Source organism: Carassius auratus, chromosome 17 (assembly GCF_003368295.1).
Source record: "Carassius auratus strain Wakin chromosome 17, ASM336829v1, whole genome shotgun sequence".
Classification (NCBI taxonomy): domain Eukaryota; kingdom Metazoa; phylum Chordata; class Actinopteri; order Cypriniformes; family Cyprinidae; genus Carassius; species Carassius auratus.
In genome coordinates this window covers 18840215-18860374 of record NC_039259.1, presented here as the reverse complement: position 1 = coordinate 18860374, position 20160 = coordinate 18840215, and the positions used below count along the sequence as shown (strand labels likewise).

General features: G+C 35.9%; 2 protein-coding genes across 2 annotated transcripts; both read right to left on the bottom strand.

Annotated features, from left to right (window-relative positions):
• Nucleotides 1-904: 904 nt before the first annotated feature.
• Nucleotides 905-12247, bottom strand: LOC113117510 (bifunctional 3'-phosphoadenosine 5'-phosphosulfate synthase 2-like). The gene is made up of 12 exons (XM_026286229.1): nt 11868-12247; nt 8906-9020; nt 8005-8240; nt 7563-7701; nt 7332-7450; nt 5643-5756; nt 5251-5362; nt 4499-4704; nt 4251-4386; nt 2477-2745; nt 1764-1993; nt 905-1527 (listed from the first exon to the last, which is right to left on the bottom strand). The coding sequence occupies exons 1-12, from the start codon at nt 12207-12209 to the stop codon at nt 1386-1388; spliced, it is 2160 nt and encodes a 719-aa protein (XP_026142014.1). The 5' UTR covers nt 12210-12247; the 3' UTR covers nt 905-1385.
• Nucleotides 12248-12479: 232 nt separating this feature from the next.
• On the bottom strand, nt 12480-18178 carry LOC113117512 (multiple inositol polyphosphate phosphatase 1-like; the record flags this gene model as incomplete). The annotated part of the gene is made up of 3 exons (XM_026286230.1): nt 12480-13823; nt 17243-17379; nt 18062-18178. Coding segments are annotated over 3 exons (612 nt in total), but the record flags the coding sequence as incomplete, so codon positions are not given.
• Nucleotides 18179-20160: the final 1982 nt, after the last annotated feature.

Here is a 20160-nt window from a genome sequence, read left to right as displayed (position 1 = left end):
ACTGATTTTCAAATGCCCTTTTGCTTCATACAGGAATGAAACGTTCCACAAAACAGTTTGCTTATGTACTGTACCTGTTAGCTGAAGTAATATTTGTATAATATTTGCATAGTCAGCTGTTTTTCCCCATGGTGCTCTGTGGTTTCTGTACAGTGGTGACCGACCACCAGATGGCAGTAGTGGGTCAATATTTTTTGTGGATGCGCGCAGCATAACTCAGTTATGCCATGCATCTGTAAAATGTAACTTTTGCCCTTGTTTCAGAGAACAGAAAGCAAGCTGTACATATAGTCACACACTGTGAACATCTAAAAGCAGCCATGTGGTAACAATTATGTAATCACAGTAAAAAGATTTAATTAAAAGAGATAAGATATCCAGATGGCATTATATTGCATTTGCTGTTAAACCTTTAATAAAACAGTGTTATTCATTAATAAATATTTACCCTAGCATGCTTTTCCCAGTATGGTCCCCGGATAACGGCCCCTTTTCTTGGGGTTAAAAAAAATTGTCATATGTAAACAAAATTATGATGAACTGCATTAGCAGCTGCACGGACACTGCTTTGATTTACAGATCATCAAAAGTCTGGGGTCAGTAAGTTTTTTTGTTTTTTTTTAAAGAAAATGATATTAATATTAAGCAAGATACATTCATCAAAACTGACAGAAAGTATGTTCATATTGTTACAGAAAATGTCATCAAAGAATCCTGTAAAAAGTGTCAAGTTTCCACAAAAATATTCAGCAGCACCGTTTTCAGCCTTGATAATAAGAAATGCTTCTTGAGCACCAAATCAGCATATTAAAATGATTTCTGAAGGATCGTGTGACATTGAAGACTGGAGTAATGGCTGCTTAAATTCAGCTTTGCCATCACAGCAAAAACTACATTTTAAAAATATATTAAAACAGTTACTTTAAATTGTAAAGTAATTCAAATTAATGCAGTTTGTTGTTCATTAGAGACTTAAAAATAACATTAAAAAATTCTTACCAACCCCAAACTTTTGAACAGTAGAGTAATTGCTTCATTTAGATTACAATTGATATACTTTTTCTTTTAAATGCGGACTAAAATACAAAATACATTCCTAAATACAATTTAAGACCTCATCTCTTTGGGACTGACAATCAGTTAATCAAGGCACATCAGTTTAAATTTCACAGTTGAAAAAGCATGTTCATAATTTAGTTTAAAACAATGCTGTAGTAAAATAATTCCTTCACAGGAAATCTTGACCACCTTTGCTACCAGCTGGTTGTAAGTGTGCGCCTTCATTTTTCAATGCCTTGAAGTAGTATGTATCGAGTCATTCTCATTGTGGACCACATGCGCTGTGATCTGAGGTTTTCCGTGTTGGAATGTCTTGGATGTGGTCATCACTGGTCTTTTTGTAGAGAAGTGTAATACTCTGTGAGGACCTTCCAGGCTTTAGCGGCCATGAAGCCATCAGGAGGGTTCTCTCCACTGCGGGCCAGCTTGCGCATCTTGGTCCCGGAGATGAACTCAAAATCAGCATGTCTGCATTGTTTGAAAAACAAGAGGTAAAAGCAGCCTGCTTTCCATGCTTCAGAATCACTAAGCAAGCACTTTTACATGCAAAAAATGTTTGCTTAAGTTTCCAGTTACTGGAAAAAAAACATTTACGTACATCACCGCTATTGGAATTCTTCTGAATCAGCAAATTTTAAATAGTCTGCACATACATCTCTTCATGTTAATTACTTGTGAAATACTGCTCTGCAATTCAGTCTCACCTGTCTTTGTCATAGAAGTCCATAGCCTTCTTGGTCTTATTGTATGCAGCCACTCTGAAAGGGATAATTTCCACAGAGGTGAGTCCAGGAGCCATGGATAGAACTTTAGCTCCATGAGATGGATCATACAGGTCCTGTCCTGACTCTGGATGGGGCATCCCAGCAGGATCACGACCCACAATGTAGAAATTAGAACCTGCTACCATCCTTGCACGACAGTGCCACTGGACCTGACAGACACAGGAACAAGGTTAGCCATTTAAAAACAGTAACATTGTGATATATTATAAAAAAAATAAAAAAAGAAACTATTTATATATATATTTAAATATATATTCAAGTGTTATTTATTCCTGTGATGGCAAAGATTTTCAGCAGCCATTACTCCAGGCTTTGTTTCACATGATCCTTCAGAAATGATGCTAATATGCTGATTTGGTGCTCAAAAAACATTTATTATGATTATCAGTGTTGAAAACTGCCTATTGTTTTTGTGAAAACAAAAAAGACTACAAATGTCTTTACTAGCCCTTTTGATCAATGAAATTATTAATTTATTTCAAATATATATATATATATATATATATATATATATATATATATATATATATATATATATATAAATATATATATATATATATATATATATATATATTTTTTTTTTTTTTTTTTTTTTTTTCATATGTGTTTATGAAGGACAAACATCTACATACCTCTGTAGGCCCAGCGTACATCATAGGGGAGGGAAAGATGGCCACAATGGTGGATTGTGGGTCTAGAATGCCGTCCTCCAGCACGGCCGCATGCTGTTTCATCCTCCAGTCCAGAGGCACATCATCATCTTTGGTCCAGCCACCCAAAGGATGCAAAAGCAGCACTGGCCTTCGATACCCGCGCTCCTCCAGTCGTCGACGTGTGTCGGTCATAAGCAGGGCATGGCCATTATGAACTGGGTTCCTGAGTTGAAAAGCAAACACTGCGTCTGGGAAAACAAGGGAATGGTCAGTTCAGTGGTTTAATTAGTTGTCAGATAACCATGGTGAAGTCCTGAATATTTTAAGAATATAAAGTTTCTCAAGACAGTACTAAGGACCTAAAAAGCCAGAAATCCCAGACACTCATATTGTGTATCAATTTAACAACCTCCATTTCTTATTTGACTTTATCAGATTGACACCAGCCAATGAATACTTAACATATGATAAACATGTGACTTATTTTAGGGACACCCTATATCACATGCTTTTTCAAACCAAAAAAGTGTCAGCTTTGGTTTTAATGTGGGTTATAAAGCCCAATTTTATTGTTTATTACATTTTTAACATAGTGCCCTACATGAGTGCTTTGGATTCCTTACTTTATATGGAGCCAACAGCCCTGATGCAATATCTTGCTGCCATATTTTTGCCCGCAAAGAACCTGTTTGGCAACATGATTTTACAAAATCACATTGTCACAAGTCATCCCTAGATCCAGGATGACAGTGATTTTCATTGGAGATGCATGGGTACTGAAAACCTTAAATGATTAGTTCACTTCCAGAATAACATTATCCTGATTACATACTCACCCATATGTCATCCAAGATGTTAATGTCTTTCTTTCTTCCGTTGCAAAGAAATTGAACATTTTAGGAAAACATTCTAGGATTTTTCTCTATATAATGGACTTCAGTGGTGGCCAATGGGTTGAAGGTCCAAATTGCAGTTTCAAAGTAGCTTCAAAAGGCTCTACACGATCCGAGGAATTAAGATCTTATTTTCTAAAAATTTCTTACAAATAAAAACATATACTTTTTAACCACAAATGCTCATCTTGCACTAGCTTGACCCCACACATTACATAATCATGTTGGAAAGGTCGCGTGTGTCTTAGGCGGAAGTACCAACCCAGTGTTTAAAAAGTGAACGTGCAAAAAAAAACTCAAATGAACTTCACAAAAAAAAAAGGTAAAACAATGATGTTGGATGATTTTGAAGTTTGAGAAGAAAATGATATGGAGTTTTTCACATTACTGTAACTTTTTGAACCGTAGCAGTAGCACACAGACGAAGAACTAACCATGCATGACCTTTCCAATGTGATTTATTGCAGAGCTAGTGCAAAACGAGTATTTGTGGTTTAAAAGCATATCAAAATTAGTATTTTATTTTTTTGAGAAAATGACCAATTGTTTTACTAGATAAGACCCTTATTCCTCAACGGAGATCGTGCAGACTAGGGCCCTTTGAATCTGCATTGAAACTGCAATTTGGACCTTCAACCCATTGGCCACCATTGAAGTCCACTATATATACAGAAAAATCCTGAAATTTTTTCCTCAAATTTTCAATTTCTTTCCAACTGAAGAAAGAAAGACAAGAACATCTAAATGATCAGGAATTGTTTTATTCAGGACTAATCCTTTAAAGTGTCTCCGGAAGATTACTCTTTAATCGTAGTTACTTGTTAACTCTTAACTCTCCTCTTTAACCCATTTACTTTTACCTGCTTTCATCTCTTTAAATTTCTCCTTTAGTTCCCGTGGAGTGAGACGGTACTGATCCAGCCCATCGTTCCATCTGATTCGCTCCAATACCTCTAGCTCCCCTCCTACAAGCCAATCACCGCTTTCCAAAACCATCTATTCAAGTAAACAGTTAAAGCATGTAATGTTTTGTGCATTTGTAAGTCATAATACTTTGGTTATTTGTTATACATTAATTATCAAGGCATTTGCTGAAAATGATTCATACCTTTATATAGGGGTGTTTGGGGCAGGTCGTCCCCCATTGGCGTGCACATCGCTCTTCCTTCCGATGCTCATAGAACTCTGGGTTGCGTAAGATGGCGACACGTTTTCCCTGGTACTCCAGAGCCACAGCCACACTGCCTTGTAGGCGTTCTTTAACCTCCGTTGCAACAGGAAGGACAATGGGTATTGAGAGGTTGATGGTACCACCTGTATTTAGGAATAGGTTAATCTGCATATATTATAAATCATTTCAAAGAGATTACTTGAATCACAGAAACTATTTCTTTAGAATTAATATAATTTTTTAACAATAGAAAAAAACTGCCCAAGTACCCCTTAACACATAACATAATAATATTAAGTCAATATGGATCATTAGATGTCAGTTACATTAAATGCCACTATCAATTTATATCAGAACACATTGAATGTTATTTGCTTGTATGCAGCTGCAGCTACAGCCTCCTCCCCTGATCGATGTTCCCTGACCAACCCCATTAAACCAAACAAAGCGTGCGAGTTTCACAGGAAGCCAGATCATTGCATCATTCGGTCTCCTGAAAGCAGCTCCAGCTCTGGCAACCGTTATTTTACGCATGTAACATCTTCTAAATAACAGTGCAGAGCTTAGATCAGCCTTCTGCTGCTGATTGCTGTGTCTGATTGCTGTGTGTACTGCAGAATAAAAAACGAGTAGCACTATAAAAGAAGGGAGGTGTCTGGTACGGCAACAAGAGTGTGCTTATGTGTTACCATCAAGTAGGGTGTTGAAGTGAATGACTTGTAGGTATTCTCTCTCCCTCATGAAACCCTTCAGAGGACTTGCCCAACCTTCGGCCAACACCTGCACCCACTGTAAGTCCAGCTACACACACAAATACAGACAGCTGCGTTTACAAGCTAACATCATATTCGTCCAAATGTCTGTTCTGATTGATTGTCTGTGGGATTATATAACATCATGGAACAGCATTCTAATGATTATTGTTGTGGTTTCTGGAATACATTTGAATGGAGAATTGGGGAACAGCAGACTGTCCACGGGCTGATAAAGCAATTGTGTCATCTTGTCAATAATTCACTCATGTTTATGGACACATGAACCTGAGTGGTCCTTGGCCTTGAGGACGAATGCTGCTGGTTACCTTGGTGATGCTGATAGAGGGCAGGGTGCTGGCGTCTGTCTGTGCCAGCACCAGTCTGTTCTCAGCCACAAAGAGTTCATTAATCTCCTCTATAACTCCACTGGGAATGATGCTCTGAGAAAGAGAAATCATCAAAGGGTTGAATGAAAAGTAGAAGAAGAACTGTATTTTCCATAATGATATGTGCATCTGTTACCCTACAAAGCTATTTGTATCTGATCTGACCCTTAAAAATGACTTTCATTGCTGTAATTGCGATGTTGTCAGGTTTGTTCAATTATAGCAGATGTGAATTCCCTGATGCAAATAAGCTATCAATATGGCTTTAGAAGACTGGGAATATAACAGACACTATTTTATGGTGAACAACACTTTTGTAGTGTTTCTTAAGCTTCGCAGCTCACAGGACATTATTAAGTTATTGGAAAAAAAAAACTATGTCAAGATTCTTCAAAACAATTACACTAGTGTTCAAAAGTTTGGAGGCGGTAAGATTTTGTAATAATTTTGAAACAATCAAATAGGCTGCTTTTTTTCTTTATAAAAAAATACAGTAAAAACAGTACTATTGTGAATTAAAATTGTAAAATTGTTTCATATATTTTTAAAATGTAGTTTATTCCTGTGATATATTACATCAGTCTTCAGTGTCACATGATCCTTCAGAAATCATTCTAATATGCTAATTTGATGATCAAAAAACATTTCTTATTATTAATAGTGTTGAACACAGTGATGCTTAATATTTTTGTATTTTTGCTGCGTTATGAATCTTGCTAAATAGAATCGGTCTGTAACTTTTTTTTTATTACAGTATGTCTTTCAGTTTATAACGTCTGTCAATTCTGATCAGCTTAATACATCTTCCCTGAATACAAGTATTCATTCCTTTAAAAAAATATATGCTGACCCCAAACTTTTTCTAATGTATTTTTTTATTCCACAGAAAAAAATGACCAAACATGGATTTTAGAACGACATAGTACATAATGACATAATTATATTTTCAGGTCAACTATCACTCTATCAAGTAAACTGGAGTAAAATATCTTGGCCTTTCTACTGAGGTTGTGCCTTTCAGACAGATATGTGGTCCTGGACCACAAAACCATAAGGGTCAGTTTTTCAGAATTGAGATTTATACATCATCTGAAAGCTGAATAAATAGCTTTAGATTTATCAGAGATACTACTATTTGAAAATCTGGAATCTGAGGGTGCAAAAAAATCTAAATTGCCTTTAAAATTGTCCAAATGAAGTTCTTAGCAATGCATATTATTAATCAAAAAAATAAGTTTTAAGATATTTACAGTAGGAAATGTACAAAATATTATCATGGAACATGATGTTTGCTTAAAATCCTAATGATTTTTGCCATAAAAGAAAAATCTATAATTTTGACCCATACGCTCCTCGTATTAGTATTTTTAGTATTTTTATTATATTATAGTATTATAGTATTTTTGCTACTATTGCTACAAATATACCCCAGCGATGTAAGGTTTTATGGTCAAGGGTCACAGATGTTGACAGAGGCTTTTGCTTTGGTTTCGACCTTGGACTTCTGACCTAAGATAAAGTTAAGTGCACCAATTGGGAAATGGCAAATGAAAAGTATTCTTAAAGCCCAAAGTACTGAATACTTCGGCTGTCTGTGATGTGTCCTGTTGTGTTCAGCTCCTGACTAACCTGCTCCTTCAAAAGGTCCACCAGCTGCTGAATGCATTCATTCACTGTGAGCTCTCCGGTCTTCAGAATCAGCTCAGGAGCCTCTGGGCTCTCATACTCAGAATCTATACCGGTGAAGCCTGAGTGAGAAACGAAGGAAGGCAAATACATTTTTGGTTTTTAATTGTTGTTGTTTTTTTTTATAATTCTGGTAAATGCACAGTTTTAAAGTTCCTGTGTTTTTTATATCACCTTTAATCTGTCCAGCTCTTGCTTTTTTGTAGAGTCCTTTAACGTCTCTGCTCTCGCACACATCTAGAGGAGCGTTCACATACACCTCAAAAAATGGCAAACCTGCTCTCTCAAGGATCCTCCGGGCCTCTGCACGGTCCTACAGAGATAGAGCAAGATGGTCGGCATTATGCATCTTATAGAACATTTATATTAAAGGTGGTTAAAGAAAATGAAAACACTCCTTGTGTTTACATAATCATTTGTGTGCTTTGGATTTACTTCATTACTGAATAACAGTATCTGCTAAAATGTAGAAACATTAGGGCTCTTTATACTGCAGTGCATTTAAAACCCTTAGAACATATTGATAATGTTGTGATTCTTTGATTTTTAAACCTAATTTAACCAATATCACAATATAAATCATAAAGTAATCCCAGATGTTGGTTAGAGGGCTCACTTTGGTAAACGGCGAAATGAAACTTGTAATGCAAACAAGCCCAGCATCTGCAAACAGTTTGGCCACTTCAGCAATACGCCGAATATTCTCCTCTCGATCCTCAGAAGTAAAGCCCAGGTTTTTATTCAGGCCATGACGGATGTTATCACCATCCAAAGAGTAGCAGGGAATGGCGTGAGAGACCAGATACTCCTCTAAAGCGAATCCCACTGTAGTCTTACCAGCCCCTGACAGACCTGTGTACACACACACACACACACACAAGGTAATTCCAATAAAATCTTTTCACTAAAAATCTAAGAAAAAATGTTTCATGGCTACCACAGAAATAATAAGCAACACAACATTTAACACTGATAAGTATAATTATGAGAACTTTTTTTTAGCATATTACAATGATTTCTGAAAGATCATGTGACACTAAAGAAGTATTTTTAATGCAGCCTTGGTAAGCCTTTGGTTTTAATTAAGGTATGATTTCAAATTGTGATTAATTCATGATCATGACAATCAAGATTTTTTTTCACTTTCTTTGCAAGTAAAGAAAACAAAAAAGTTGTTTAGTTATCAGGAACAAGGAATGTGTTTCTGGTTCATGTTCATGAAATGAAACCTGAGCCACACTGAGGGGGTAGAGGAGGTACAGTAGGCACAAAACTGTATTGAAGCTGAATAATCTTATAGTCATTGCCTGGGGTTTCATGTTCAGCCCAACTTGCTGTACAGGTGTCACAGGTTGGTCAAAATGATTTCCCCATTACAAGCTGCTTAGCCTGACATATTGTGTCATTCCTGTTTTTAAACCGAAGCATGGTTTGGATTTCATTATTGAAACATGTTTCAATTTTGAATTAGTTTTTTTGTGTGTGTTTGTGTGTGTGTGTGTGTGTCCATGCATTACCTGTGAGCCAGACTGTACATCCTCTGAAACCTCCTCTTGTTCCTACGACCTGTCCTCTCTTGCTGCGGCTGACATGATGGGCCTGGTAAACCACATTAGTGGATTTTTGCAGATCCTACAAACACACATACCCATTTTAGAGCAAATTTTTGTAGATAATTAGAATTTTATACATTTGAGCACAGGAATACACAATGGGCTTTGAAATTCAATTACATTTTCCATTTAAGTTATATTTATGCATTTGGTATACAGTTTTGTACTTCCATATATAAAGAAAATATTTATCAAGATTGCAATCCAACAAAAGTTACAGTGCATTTATTTTAGTACATTTCTTTAAATAAATGCTGTCCTTTTCATCTTTCTATTCTTCAAAGAATACTGAAAATGTATCAAGGTTTGCACAAAAATATTAAGCAACTGTTTTCAATATTGATAATAATAAGACATGTGTCTCGAACGCCAAATCGCCATTTTAGAATGATTTCTGAAAGGTCATGTGAGTAATGGCTGATGAAAATTCAGCTTCCATTACAGAAAGAATTTACATTTTAAAATATATTAAAATAGAAAACGGCTATATTAAATTGTAATAGCATTCCACAATACTGCTGTTTTACTGCTTTTTTTATCAAATAAAAGCTGCCTTGGTGAACAACAGAGACTTCTTTCAAAAACATCTTACGGGAATGTTTTGAATAGCATTTGTGTCTGGCAAAGAATTCAAATCAATGGAAACACTTTTATAATCTCTTTATCAGAGCTTCTCTTTTGCTGATTTGGAAAATTCATACTGTGCTTTTTAAGAATTAACTTTCACTCTATATGTAATTTACAAAGGATTTAGTGTGTGAAAGAATAAGTATATTATTGTAATATCAGTGTAATATCAGTGTGTGTTATTTACAGCTATTGGTCTCAGATTGGGTAATACAATGTGGTCAGTGTGCAGCCGTTGTAGCTGTAATGATGTGGCTTATTCACATCTCTCTCTCTCACACACACACACACACACTCATATGCTATATTGCCTCAGCCTCAGTTCCCTGTAGAGCTCTTCACTGAGAACCAAGGTGGAAAAATACTGGGTTTGTGTGGGACGAGCTGCAGTAAGACTATCGCTGCTTCATAAACAGACCATTATGTTCATTAACTAGGAATGCATCAACTTTGAACAGGACACACAACCTCACACAGGGTCAGATATGATATTACACGTCAGATAATAAAACTGATAAATCATGCATTTACAACTCAGTCAATGATGCAATTCAGCTAAACACTCACACACAGCCTTTTTTCATACCCCTGTCTCGAATTTACATGTGGAGTGCTTGTAATACAAATAGATTCATTCATTACACACACTACTGACTTCCAATGAATCCCACTGACAGACCCACTCTCTTAAATATGTGCTTTTTCCCTTTCGTTTTCTCTGTTAAACCAGACGTGTAGTGCCTGAATAGCCTTTTATGAATGAAAACTGTAGAAGTCAAAGATAACAGCCTGAATATATGAATGACTGGCATTAAATCAGCTAAATAAACTCTGACCTCTGAACAGGGTCTAACAGACTCTGAATCTTTGTATTTTATGTTTTACTGGCTGCAGGTGTCATATTTCTGTTTTCTAAGACTACAGGTCTGCATAGAGAAGTCTTGTAATGTCTTTGTAGGTTTGTCTTATCAGAAGACTTTTATTTTTTTAATCTGACATTTGGCTACCATAACCGAAAGGAATGCAGAGGAGCTTCTTTGTCCTGTTGAGTAATAGGTGACAAAGAAGTCAGCTATTTTAGAAGTTTTAGTCCTGCTGTTTAGGTTAGTGTTATTAATTTAGTCATCATATATATATATATATATATATATATTCTTATCTTTGAAAATGAATTTTTATATAAAGTTTAAGGTAAAGTTAAACATTTATCTGAGTGTTTATAGACTATATAAAAGTATAAAGCTTGCATACATGCACGAAAACAACCAGGTGTAATAGAGCTACTTTTTCTCAATTTCAGTGTGCCTCGACTGAATTATGATACCTGATTCGGATTAACTGGCATGAACTTTAAAACAACAGCACTAATGCAAACACAAATTCTTTCATATTTTAGAGATGTAACTGTGCTATATTTCTAAATATTACAATTTATAGCTCTTGCTGGATGCCACATGTGTGTATTGTTTTTTTTCACCAAGCTGTGATTTTATTGGCTTCAAATCTATCTCCAAACTATTCCAGTATTATCATATTTTAGTGATGCAGCAGTTTATCTAAATAATAAAAGTCACGACACAAATTGTCACAGCTTTTAAATTGTATAAATGTATAGCTGAATTTATGAATTTCATTACTAATGCAGACATTTTTGTTCAATATTACATTTTCATTCATTAGTTAAAACAATTATGAAGGAATGCAAAGAACAATTCATGAAAAATGTTTAAAACAAGACCTAGTTTAATGGCAAGTTTATAGTGTAACAATTGTGCAACACTGGCAGCGTTTGTTCGGTGACCTGAAGATAACTCCGTTAAGTTCAGTAGTTTAGTAGAACTTCTGTAGTCAAAACGTGTGAAAACTTAGAGTCATATTTTTTTTTTGTATTCATACTTTTTTATTAATTGTTTTAAATTAGTTTTCGTATTTTAGTGTTATGCCCTCTTAATTAACTAGTTTTTTTTAATGATTTTTAGAGCCTGTAGCCTGTCTAGCCTTACACTGACCGGTAGCAGAGCGCTTGCCCAGTACCTCCCCAAATGATCGAAGTAAGTTACATAACACGCGAAAAAAAGTTATCTGACATTTCCAAGAAACCCAGTTCCATTCATCTCATACAACCACTGCAAAACACACCGAATGGCTGAGGGACGCCAAAGAAGAAAATACAGCCATGAAAATGTAAACAATCCACTAACAGAGAAGTTTTGCTCGGGTCTTTTTTGTCTGATCTCACCGCTTTTGGTGTTGCGTTTCCAGGCATCTCGCTCCGGTGAAGTGTGCTCGGTTTAGACCTTCGCTCGGAGGCGTGGCGGACTAAACTTACAGGTGAACTTCTTGAAGGTGGTTTGTGGAGACGCGGAAGGAGAGAATTTTTAAGACTGTCGCGGGACACGTCGCATTCCAACGGCCCTGCCCTCGTCCCACCTCCCGGGACCCACAATCTGCATACGGCTGAATGGAGAGCAGTGTACCGGTATGAGACTGTAAGCACTGAGGAGGAGGGATCCTGAGCTACGGGACAGAGGGGGCGGGGAGAAGGATGTGGGAGAAAAAGAACCCCTTGTTCTGCGTTCATGAGTAAAATCAAAAAGATTTTGGGCAGAGTGAAAATGATTTAATGACATTCAAGAAGTCGACTTTTTAAAGTTTTCTGTATATGATTTTGTCTTATCTATCCATCCATCTATCCATCCATCCATCCATCCATCCATCTATCTATCTATCTATCTATCTATCTATCTATCTATCTATCTATCTATCTATCTATCTATCTATCTATCCACCCACCCATCTATCTTGTGTCTGTCTTTTATCATCATAAGAACACTTTAAATTTGGACACAAGTTTGCTCTAAAGGTCCAGTTTATAGTAATTGCAAAACAAAATCACAAATCATACAACAAATAAAATCATTTAATGGTTTCCACACCTTTTGTCCACTGAGTTTTTCTTATTTCCAGCCCTGCGTGATTAACAGACAAATAATAATAATAATAATAATACTTTTTGGACATCAGGTAACAATAAGTAATAGCATTCACAGAGTAATTCTACTCTAGATTTTAGGGAGTTGAGCACAACTACGAAAATCATATTCACTTCAGGCATTTCCATGGCTTGATTTTATTAATTTCTAAATAATGTTAAGAAAATTGTGTGCTGTGATGTTTAAAGTAAAATTTATACGGAAGCCAAATTTTTTTGAGCTTCATTCATTTCATAAGAACACAATTGCATGGAAATTCAATCTGCTAAATCAGAAATGTTTTATCGTGTGTGTGTGTGTGTATATATATATATATATATATATATATATATATCATATTTTTATATAAAAAAATTAAAATCGAACTCAGATCAAATTAGATTAGATATTATATACTGGATATTTAAAGTAATCTTTGGTCTGAATAGATTATATATACTAAAGTTTTAACAGAAATACTGTATAAGCAAGCAACAAAGTCCTCTGGACTCTCTACCAAAACCCGCAATATACAATTCAGTCATGTAAACCAAGTACAATCGCTGGTTCATTGTATAATAAAAAAAAATAAAAACTAAAGACCTTTCCAAATGACACTGTAAATACTTAGCATGTGAAATGTCAAATGTGGTTTCTTCATTATATGGTTGGACCAGTAATACTGTGGGGTTAAATGTGGTTATATTTATATAAAATTAATATCTAAAATCTTTAACTTTCATTTACTATTCTATCAACAGTGAAATGTTGTATAACATTAAAAAAAAAATGTTTGCTGGTTGTTGCTTCTATGATAATGTCAGCAGTCTGCTGGCCTTTGTGATGTGTTGCACTTTTATGCTTTTTAACTGTTAATTTTACACACAGTCTCTTGGTCACAACCCTTGAGCAGAGTACTGTAGCGTGTCTTCACATCCTCATACATTGGGACGGGGTCAGTGAGTCCAGGCAAGGTCAAAGATTTCTCATTGAGTCGCACACCCATCCTAATCCCCTCTGGGCATTTATACAGCACTACCAGCAGGTTGGCAGCGTACGGCACAATATTCCCACTTCGAAATATTCTGTTGTGCTGGGTTGCAAAGTTAGTTGAGCTGAGAGGGATGTCATCCTTAAACAGATCCAGCAGGGTGAGAAGGGGTAACAGCGTCTCAGCATGGCCCACCTGCACGGTCACAGCCTCCGATACAATAGCATCTGAGCTGAGAGAAAGAGAGAGAAGACAAACTGTGATACAGAACTGAACAGAGAAAAGAGAGAACACCTTAAACCCCTGTACTGGGTTCAGAAATGGGGATAAATGAACTGTAACTGGATTAAATACAATTCAGCAAAAGTGACTATGAAAAATTAATTGTTCTAAATGCATGTCCTTAAAGTTGAATTCAGATTTATCTCACATTTCACTTGGCCTTTCATTACGAAGCCCAGGAGAATTGAATTACAAATCACTGTTTGGATTTATCTAGTGTGCCAAGGTATTTCTACGTCACTGTGGGCTTCTCCCTCCCTACTGTTTGCAACCACTGATTGTAAGGCAGTGCTTCATAACCTTTGAACAGGAACAAAGGTGATCTTTGAAAAGAAAAAATATATGCACACATATGCACATCCATGTCCTTAGACTGAGAACAATGAAACAAACACAAAGGAAATGTGAACGGTGAGTTCACCACTAAAACATAATAACATAAACACAACCAGCAATAAACACTACCTGCCATGCAATCATTCATAAAACACATTGATCATAAATGGGCCTGTGCAGTGTTTTCTAAATGGGTAAGACAAAGTTATCACCTCATAAACATTTTCTGATGAATGCTATGAATGCAGAGCTGATGAATGCTAAATAATCTAAAACTTTCACTGGAAATATGTTGACCAATTAGGCAACAGAAAGTTTTTAGTTTCAGGAAGTTCAATATACGCTAGAAAAATGCATTTGACAGTTGTTCGCATCTTTCAATATGTGCATGACACAGCATTTTAAAAACATGAAGCTTAAGTTAAAGTAGTCCATTCCACTGCCCAAAAAAGCTGCATAAACACACTTACTAAATCACACCTTAATGTATTTTGTTTAAAAATTAGTTAAGAATTGATAATCATTTTAAATGTGTCCAATAAAATATAACATATGACTGTTTTAAAGTTCTCTTTTTACAAAAATATCTGTTAATCAAATTCTTAAACACGGGGAGATGCCTAGGCTATAAGCTTGCTCAGCTGTCTCAAAAGGGCATGTTTGGTGAAAAACGAACGGTTGTAGAACATACTGACTTGATCTAATATTGCAACATCATTCTGACGTCAAGCAGTGAGTTTTATAATAACCAGTACCCTGGACAATGATAGAGGCTAATTTTACATACATGGTAACAAGTAAACTACCTGAATTCACCTTTTTTCAACGTTTTTCATCTTAAAATGACTGTGACCATAATCTAAATCACTAAACAGCACCTGACTAAATTTAATAGCCAAGAATTTAGATTGTCAGGGACGTCCATATCAAATCAGTCTACAGTATTTTACCAACTTATGGATTATAAGTGTCTTATTTGCATCTTGTCTGATGCTATCAGCTACTTTAAGATTTGCTTAGTTATAATGACAGGTAAGGAAAAAGGAAAAAAAAAAAACTTAGATAAGCATCAAGAAACTAATACAAAACCAGTTTGGTTAGATTTATGGAAATGGATAGAGGATTAGTTTACTAAATAACTTCATTTGAACATCCTGTCACTTACTTAGTGTCAAGCTGTTCTAAACCAGTATAGCCATCTTATCAGCATCAAACACTAAGGGAGAAATTTAACGCAATGTTTAATCTGCTCTTTTCCACACTTGGAAACCAGATTCCAGATTATGGCGAAAGTATCTCAGCAAATAAAATTAGATTTATGAAGTAAATAAGTAAATGATTTTTCTTAAACTGAAGAGAATAGTGTCATCAATGACAAAGAACACAGCTTTACTCCCAATGATTGGCCAAATATATACACGTATACTTGTTTGTGGATACCCTCAACCATCTAGTTTTATGACACACATCTTCCCCACACCCAAGTTTGCTTAACTTTCAGTATGACATTCAAAGACAGAAACGGATGTTCAACAGACCCAAGGGAACGATGAATAGAAGGACTGCTGATTATTACACAAGAGAATTAAATCACTCTAGTTCCGGTTCAGATGCTGTGTATTCTGTGTAATGTGGCGTGTTTGGGCTCTGTGTGTGAAGTAGGCAGTGTGTTTGAGGCTGTATATGTGGTATGACGTTAGTCAGGCTATAAATTTAACAAGAAATTGTTTTTATGTATGCTCGACTGCTCTCAAATAGAGATGTTACTGGTTAGACAAACACTCTATCATTCTGGTTATGTCCGCAGATAGCATTTGGGATCGACAACCATGTTTGCTGTAAGGCTTAATGTTCAGTAGCAGACAGGAGCGGATCAAACAATGGGCAGGTAACCAGTCAAAGTCAATGCCCTTCGATGGCCTTGAGTAATACCTGAAATCAGAGTGACTGATAATGATAGCAAACATTATATGGCTTTATTTGGTTGTATTAGATGTATTTCTTCTTTCTTCTCTTTTTAAACACTTATTCGCTCACAAAGTGTCCACATTTTTTCTGCAATTATTCATATTCTAAAAGAGAGTGAAAGACGTCAAATAATTAGTGACTGACTACAACAAATAACCAAAGCATGTGTTTGATGATATTGTCATGATCTCTAGCTTGAGTGCCCGTGAGCTTCATTAGAGGGCACTACATTCCAGCTAGAGATGGGTACAGGCTAAACAATAATCAGCGAAGTGTGTGTGGATGTGTGCAACCTTTATAGTGGGAGACCGATGAGGTGATGAGAGGATTAAGGATTATGGGAAATGGAGTCCAGGGTGAAGTGGCAAGAGTCTGGAATGTAGTGCCCTCTAATGAAGCTTATGGGCACTCCAGCTAGAGATCATGACAGTTATAGCCTACATTACCATTTCAAAAACCTAGGGTTAGTAAGAATTATATTACAAACAACTGCTACTCTTCTGAAATTTCTATTTATCCAAAAATCGTGAAAAACACATACAACAATTTTCACATGTATAGCAGCGCAACTGTTTTCTACTGTGCTTTCATTCATCCAACTATATCAGTTGAATTTATTTTAAAAATTCCCTTGAAATGTAGTTAATAAAGAAATTTGTAACCAAGTCTCTCTCTCTTGCTTTTGCTCCTGTGAATTGGTTTATTTGTTGAAAGACTAAACAAAGACAAACAAAGGATGTTCCCTCGACACCCTTACAGCTAAACTAATCTACTGCTAAAAAAAAAAAACTAGGCTTTTTCTAGTGTTGTCTGTCTGTATCTGCTGTTTTTATTAATTTACTTCTCAGCCATAATAACTGATACAGCAGTGAAAGCAGGAACCAGATATTATTTTTTTTCTCAAAAATGAAAGCCCATAGTGATAAAAAAATAAAAGGTTTTACCTTAAGAAACAATGGCACAATGGCAAATAAATGTAGATGGATTTGCAATAAAGTGTAACTTGTATAACATTTTCTTTATATGCACTTTATGAAGATAAGAGAGACCGCACAGTGATCTTACTTCTTAGTGATCTCGGCTACAACTTGGTCAAGACGATGAAAAAGATCATGGAAGAGGATGCAGCTCGACTTGCTGTTGATTTCATGCCCATAGCTTCGCTTCCAGTACTGTTTAAGGTCACCAGCATATTCCATTACCTTAAGAGACACAACACAGTGCCTTCAAACATTTACAGGTACCATCACATTAATAGCATTCAGATATACGTGTTGTCATTTGACTAACATTGTGAATTAAAAACATCTACTGGCCTGAAAACAAAAGTAAAACATACACTATCAAAAAAGTTTGGAATTAGTGGTAAGATTTATAAAATGTTTTTGAATGTAGTCTCTTACGCTTACCAGGCCAGATGTATTTGTTTAAAAACAATACAAAAACAGTAATACTATGAAATGCTATTACAATTTAAATAAAGCTGTTTTGTATTTTAACATACTGTGCAAATGTATTTTATTCCTGTGATGACAGCAGCCAGAGACAAATGATCCCTAAATCATTCTAATATGATAATTTGTTGCACAAGAAACTTTTCTTATTCTTATCAATATTGAAAAACATTCTGCTGCATAACATTTTCGTGCAAACTGTGATTAAAATAAAGTTCAAAAGCATTCATTTAAACTAGGATTTTTTAAATATATTCTGTACATGTAAAATACTTTACAGTCACTGTAAAATTTTGTACACTTTTGAACAATTCATGCATTCTAGCTACATAAAAGTATTAATAGAAAAAAGTAAAGAGTGCCAGTGCAAAGATCTCTGTTTCTTAAGCAAATCCTCCAAGGAAAACTTGAAATTGCTCTGTTCCGGTACCTGTGCATCTACCTCGTCAAACAACTGGCACCAGGGTGAGTTCAGCTTCTGGATAGCAAACTCATATGCACACAAGAAGAAACCTGCTTCCACTGAATCTGTGGAGCAAAAGAAATATTAAGACAATGTGTCATTTGCTAACCCATCAGACAGTAAACCAAATTACACTGTAAATTGTAGATTCTATTACAGTATATTATAACTGTAGATTATATTGTTTCTTTGTAAAAGCTGGATATTTGATAAAAGCATGTGTTGTTGTACAAGGCAATGCAATATTTTGGCACTTTATTTCTGCTTTTGGGGCCAAAAATAAAACAACAATACTGCCATCTAATGGTCATGCTAACTGCAGTAGCTGCAATGCCTAAATTCTTTTCCTCTCTCACTATCTCTTACTCTTCATTTGTGCACTGATATACAACTGCTGACAGCAGCAGATCAGATCATGAGCAGCTCTGACCTCTAAACTCTCTGAGTAAGTGTCCTGCTTCATCAACTGTAGAATTATGTTCTTGATTTTGTGCTTCTCCTTCCTAACTGTTCCCATCTATAATTCTGTTCTTCAGAGAAAAAGTTACAGCACACTGTCAGCAAGTGTTGGATAAGTTACCCCAAAAAAAAAGTAATTAATTACTACATTGAACAAAATTAAAAATGCAACACTTTAGTTTTTTTCCCCCATTTTTCATGAGCTGCACTCAAAGAGCTAAGATTTTTTCTATGCACACAAATAGATTATTTCTCTCAAATATTAAATTAAATTAAATGTATGCATTTAGCAGACGCTTTATCCAAAGCGACTTACAGTGCATTCACGCTATAAATTTTTACCTATCATGTGTTCCCAAGGAATTGAACCCCCAACCTTGATAGCACAATGCTCTACCACTTGAGCTACAGGAACACTAAATGCTAAATATTGTTCACAAATCTGTCTAAATCTGTGCTAGTGAGCACTTCTCTTTTGCCAAGATAATCCATCCACCTCACAGGTGTGTTATATCAAGATGCTGATTAGACAGCATGTTTATTGCACAGGTGTGCCTTAGGCTGGCCACAATAAAAGGCCACTCTAAAATGTGCAGTTTTATCAACACAGCACAATACCACAGATGTCAGAAGTTTTGAGGAAGTGTGCAATTGGCATGCTGACTGCAGGAGTGTCCACCAAAGCTGTTGCCCATGAATTGAATGTTCATTTTTCTACCATAAGCCATATCCAAAGGCATTTCAGAGAATTTACATAACAAATGCAGACCACATGTAACCACACCAGCCTAGGTCCTCCACATCCAGCATCTTCACCTCCAAGATCGTCTGAGACCAGCCACCCGGACAGCTGCTGCAACAATCGGTTTGCATAACCAAAGAATTTCTGCACAAACTGTCAGACTCCATCTTAGGGAGCTCATCTGTATGCTTGTCGTCCTCATCGGGGTCTTAACCTGACTGCAGTTCGTCATTGTAACTGACCTGAGTGTCAAGTGCTCACATTCGATGGCGTCTGGCACTTGGAGAGGTGTTCTATTCACCGATGAATCCCGGTTTTCACTGTTCAGGGCAGATGGCAGACAGTATGTATGGTGTCGTGTGGGTGAGTGGTTTTTCTGATGTCAGTGTTGTGGATCGAATGGCCCATGGTGACGGTGGGGTATTGGTATGGGCATTTTATGTTATGGACATGAACCAGGTGCATTTTATTGATGTCCAATTTCAAAATGGTTTTCACAGAGAATTTGGAGGTTTTGAGCTTTTAAATGATTTATCATTTATGATGATAACTAAAATATGTGATAGGGTAAAAGGAACCAAAGGAGATTTTTTTGTGACTAAGGTTGACTCCTGTTATGATATATATGTTTTGAGGTGCACATAAATGAATCTATTACTGTTCCTACATATTTTTTTTTACAACAAAGAGTGGTCAAATATCTATTTAGGTGTCTTAGACCTTTCCAACGATATTTACAGTTTTTTCATGATTAGATTAGGAATTAATTGTAATAAATTGAAGTAAATTTAGGCACCCAGTAAACGGAATGGTGACAGTTAAGAGTTAACTAACTATGACTTTTGCCTCAATATATCTCTAATTA

Bases quoted from the DNA above. Each gene is read 5' to 3' on its own strand.
- LOC113117510 (XM_026286229.1), bottom strand. From the start codon at position 12,209: ATGAACGCAGAACAAGGGGTTCTTTTTCTCCCACATCCTTCTCCCCGC. The intron at 9,021-11,867 runs GTGAGATCAGAC...GTGTGTTTGTAG, and splicing joins GAAACGCAACACCAAAAGCG to GATCTGCAAAAATCCACTAA. The intron at 5,757-7,331 runs GTTAGTCAGGAG...TCTCTTTCTCAG, and splicing joins TGGACCTTTTGAAGGAGCAG to AGCATCATTCCCAGTGGAGT.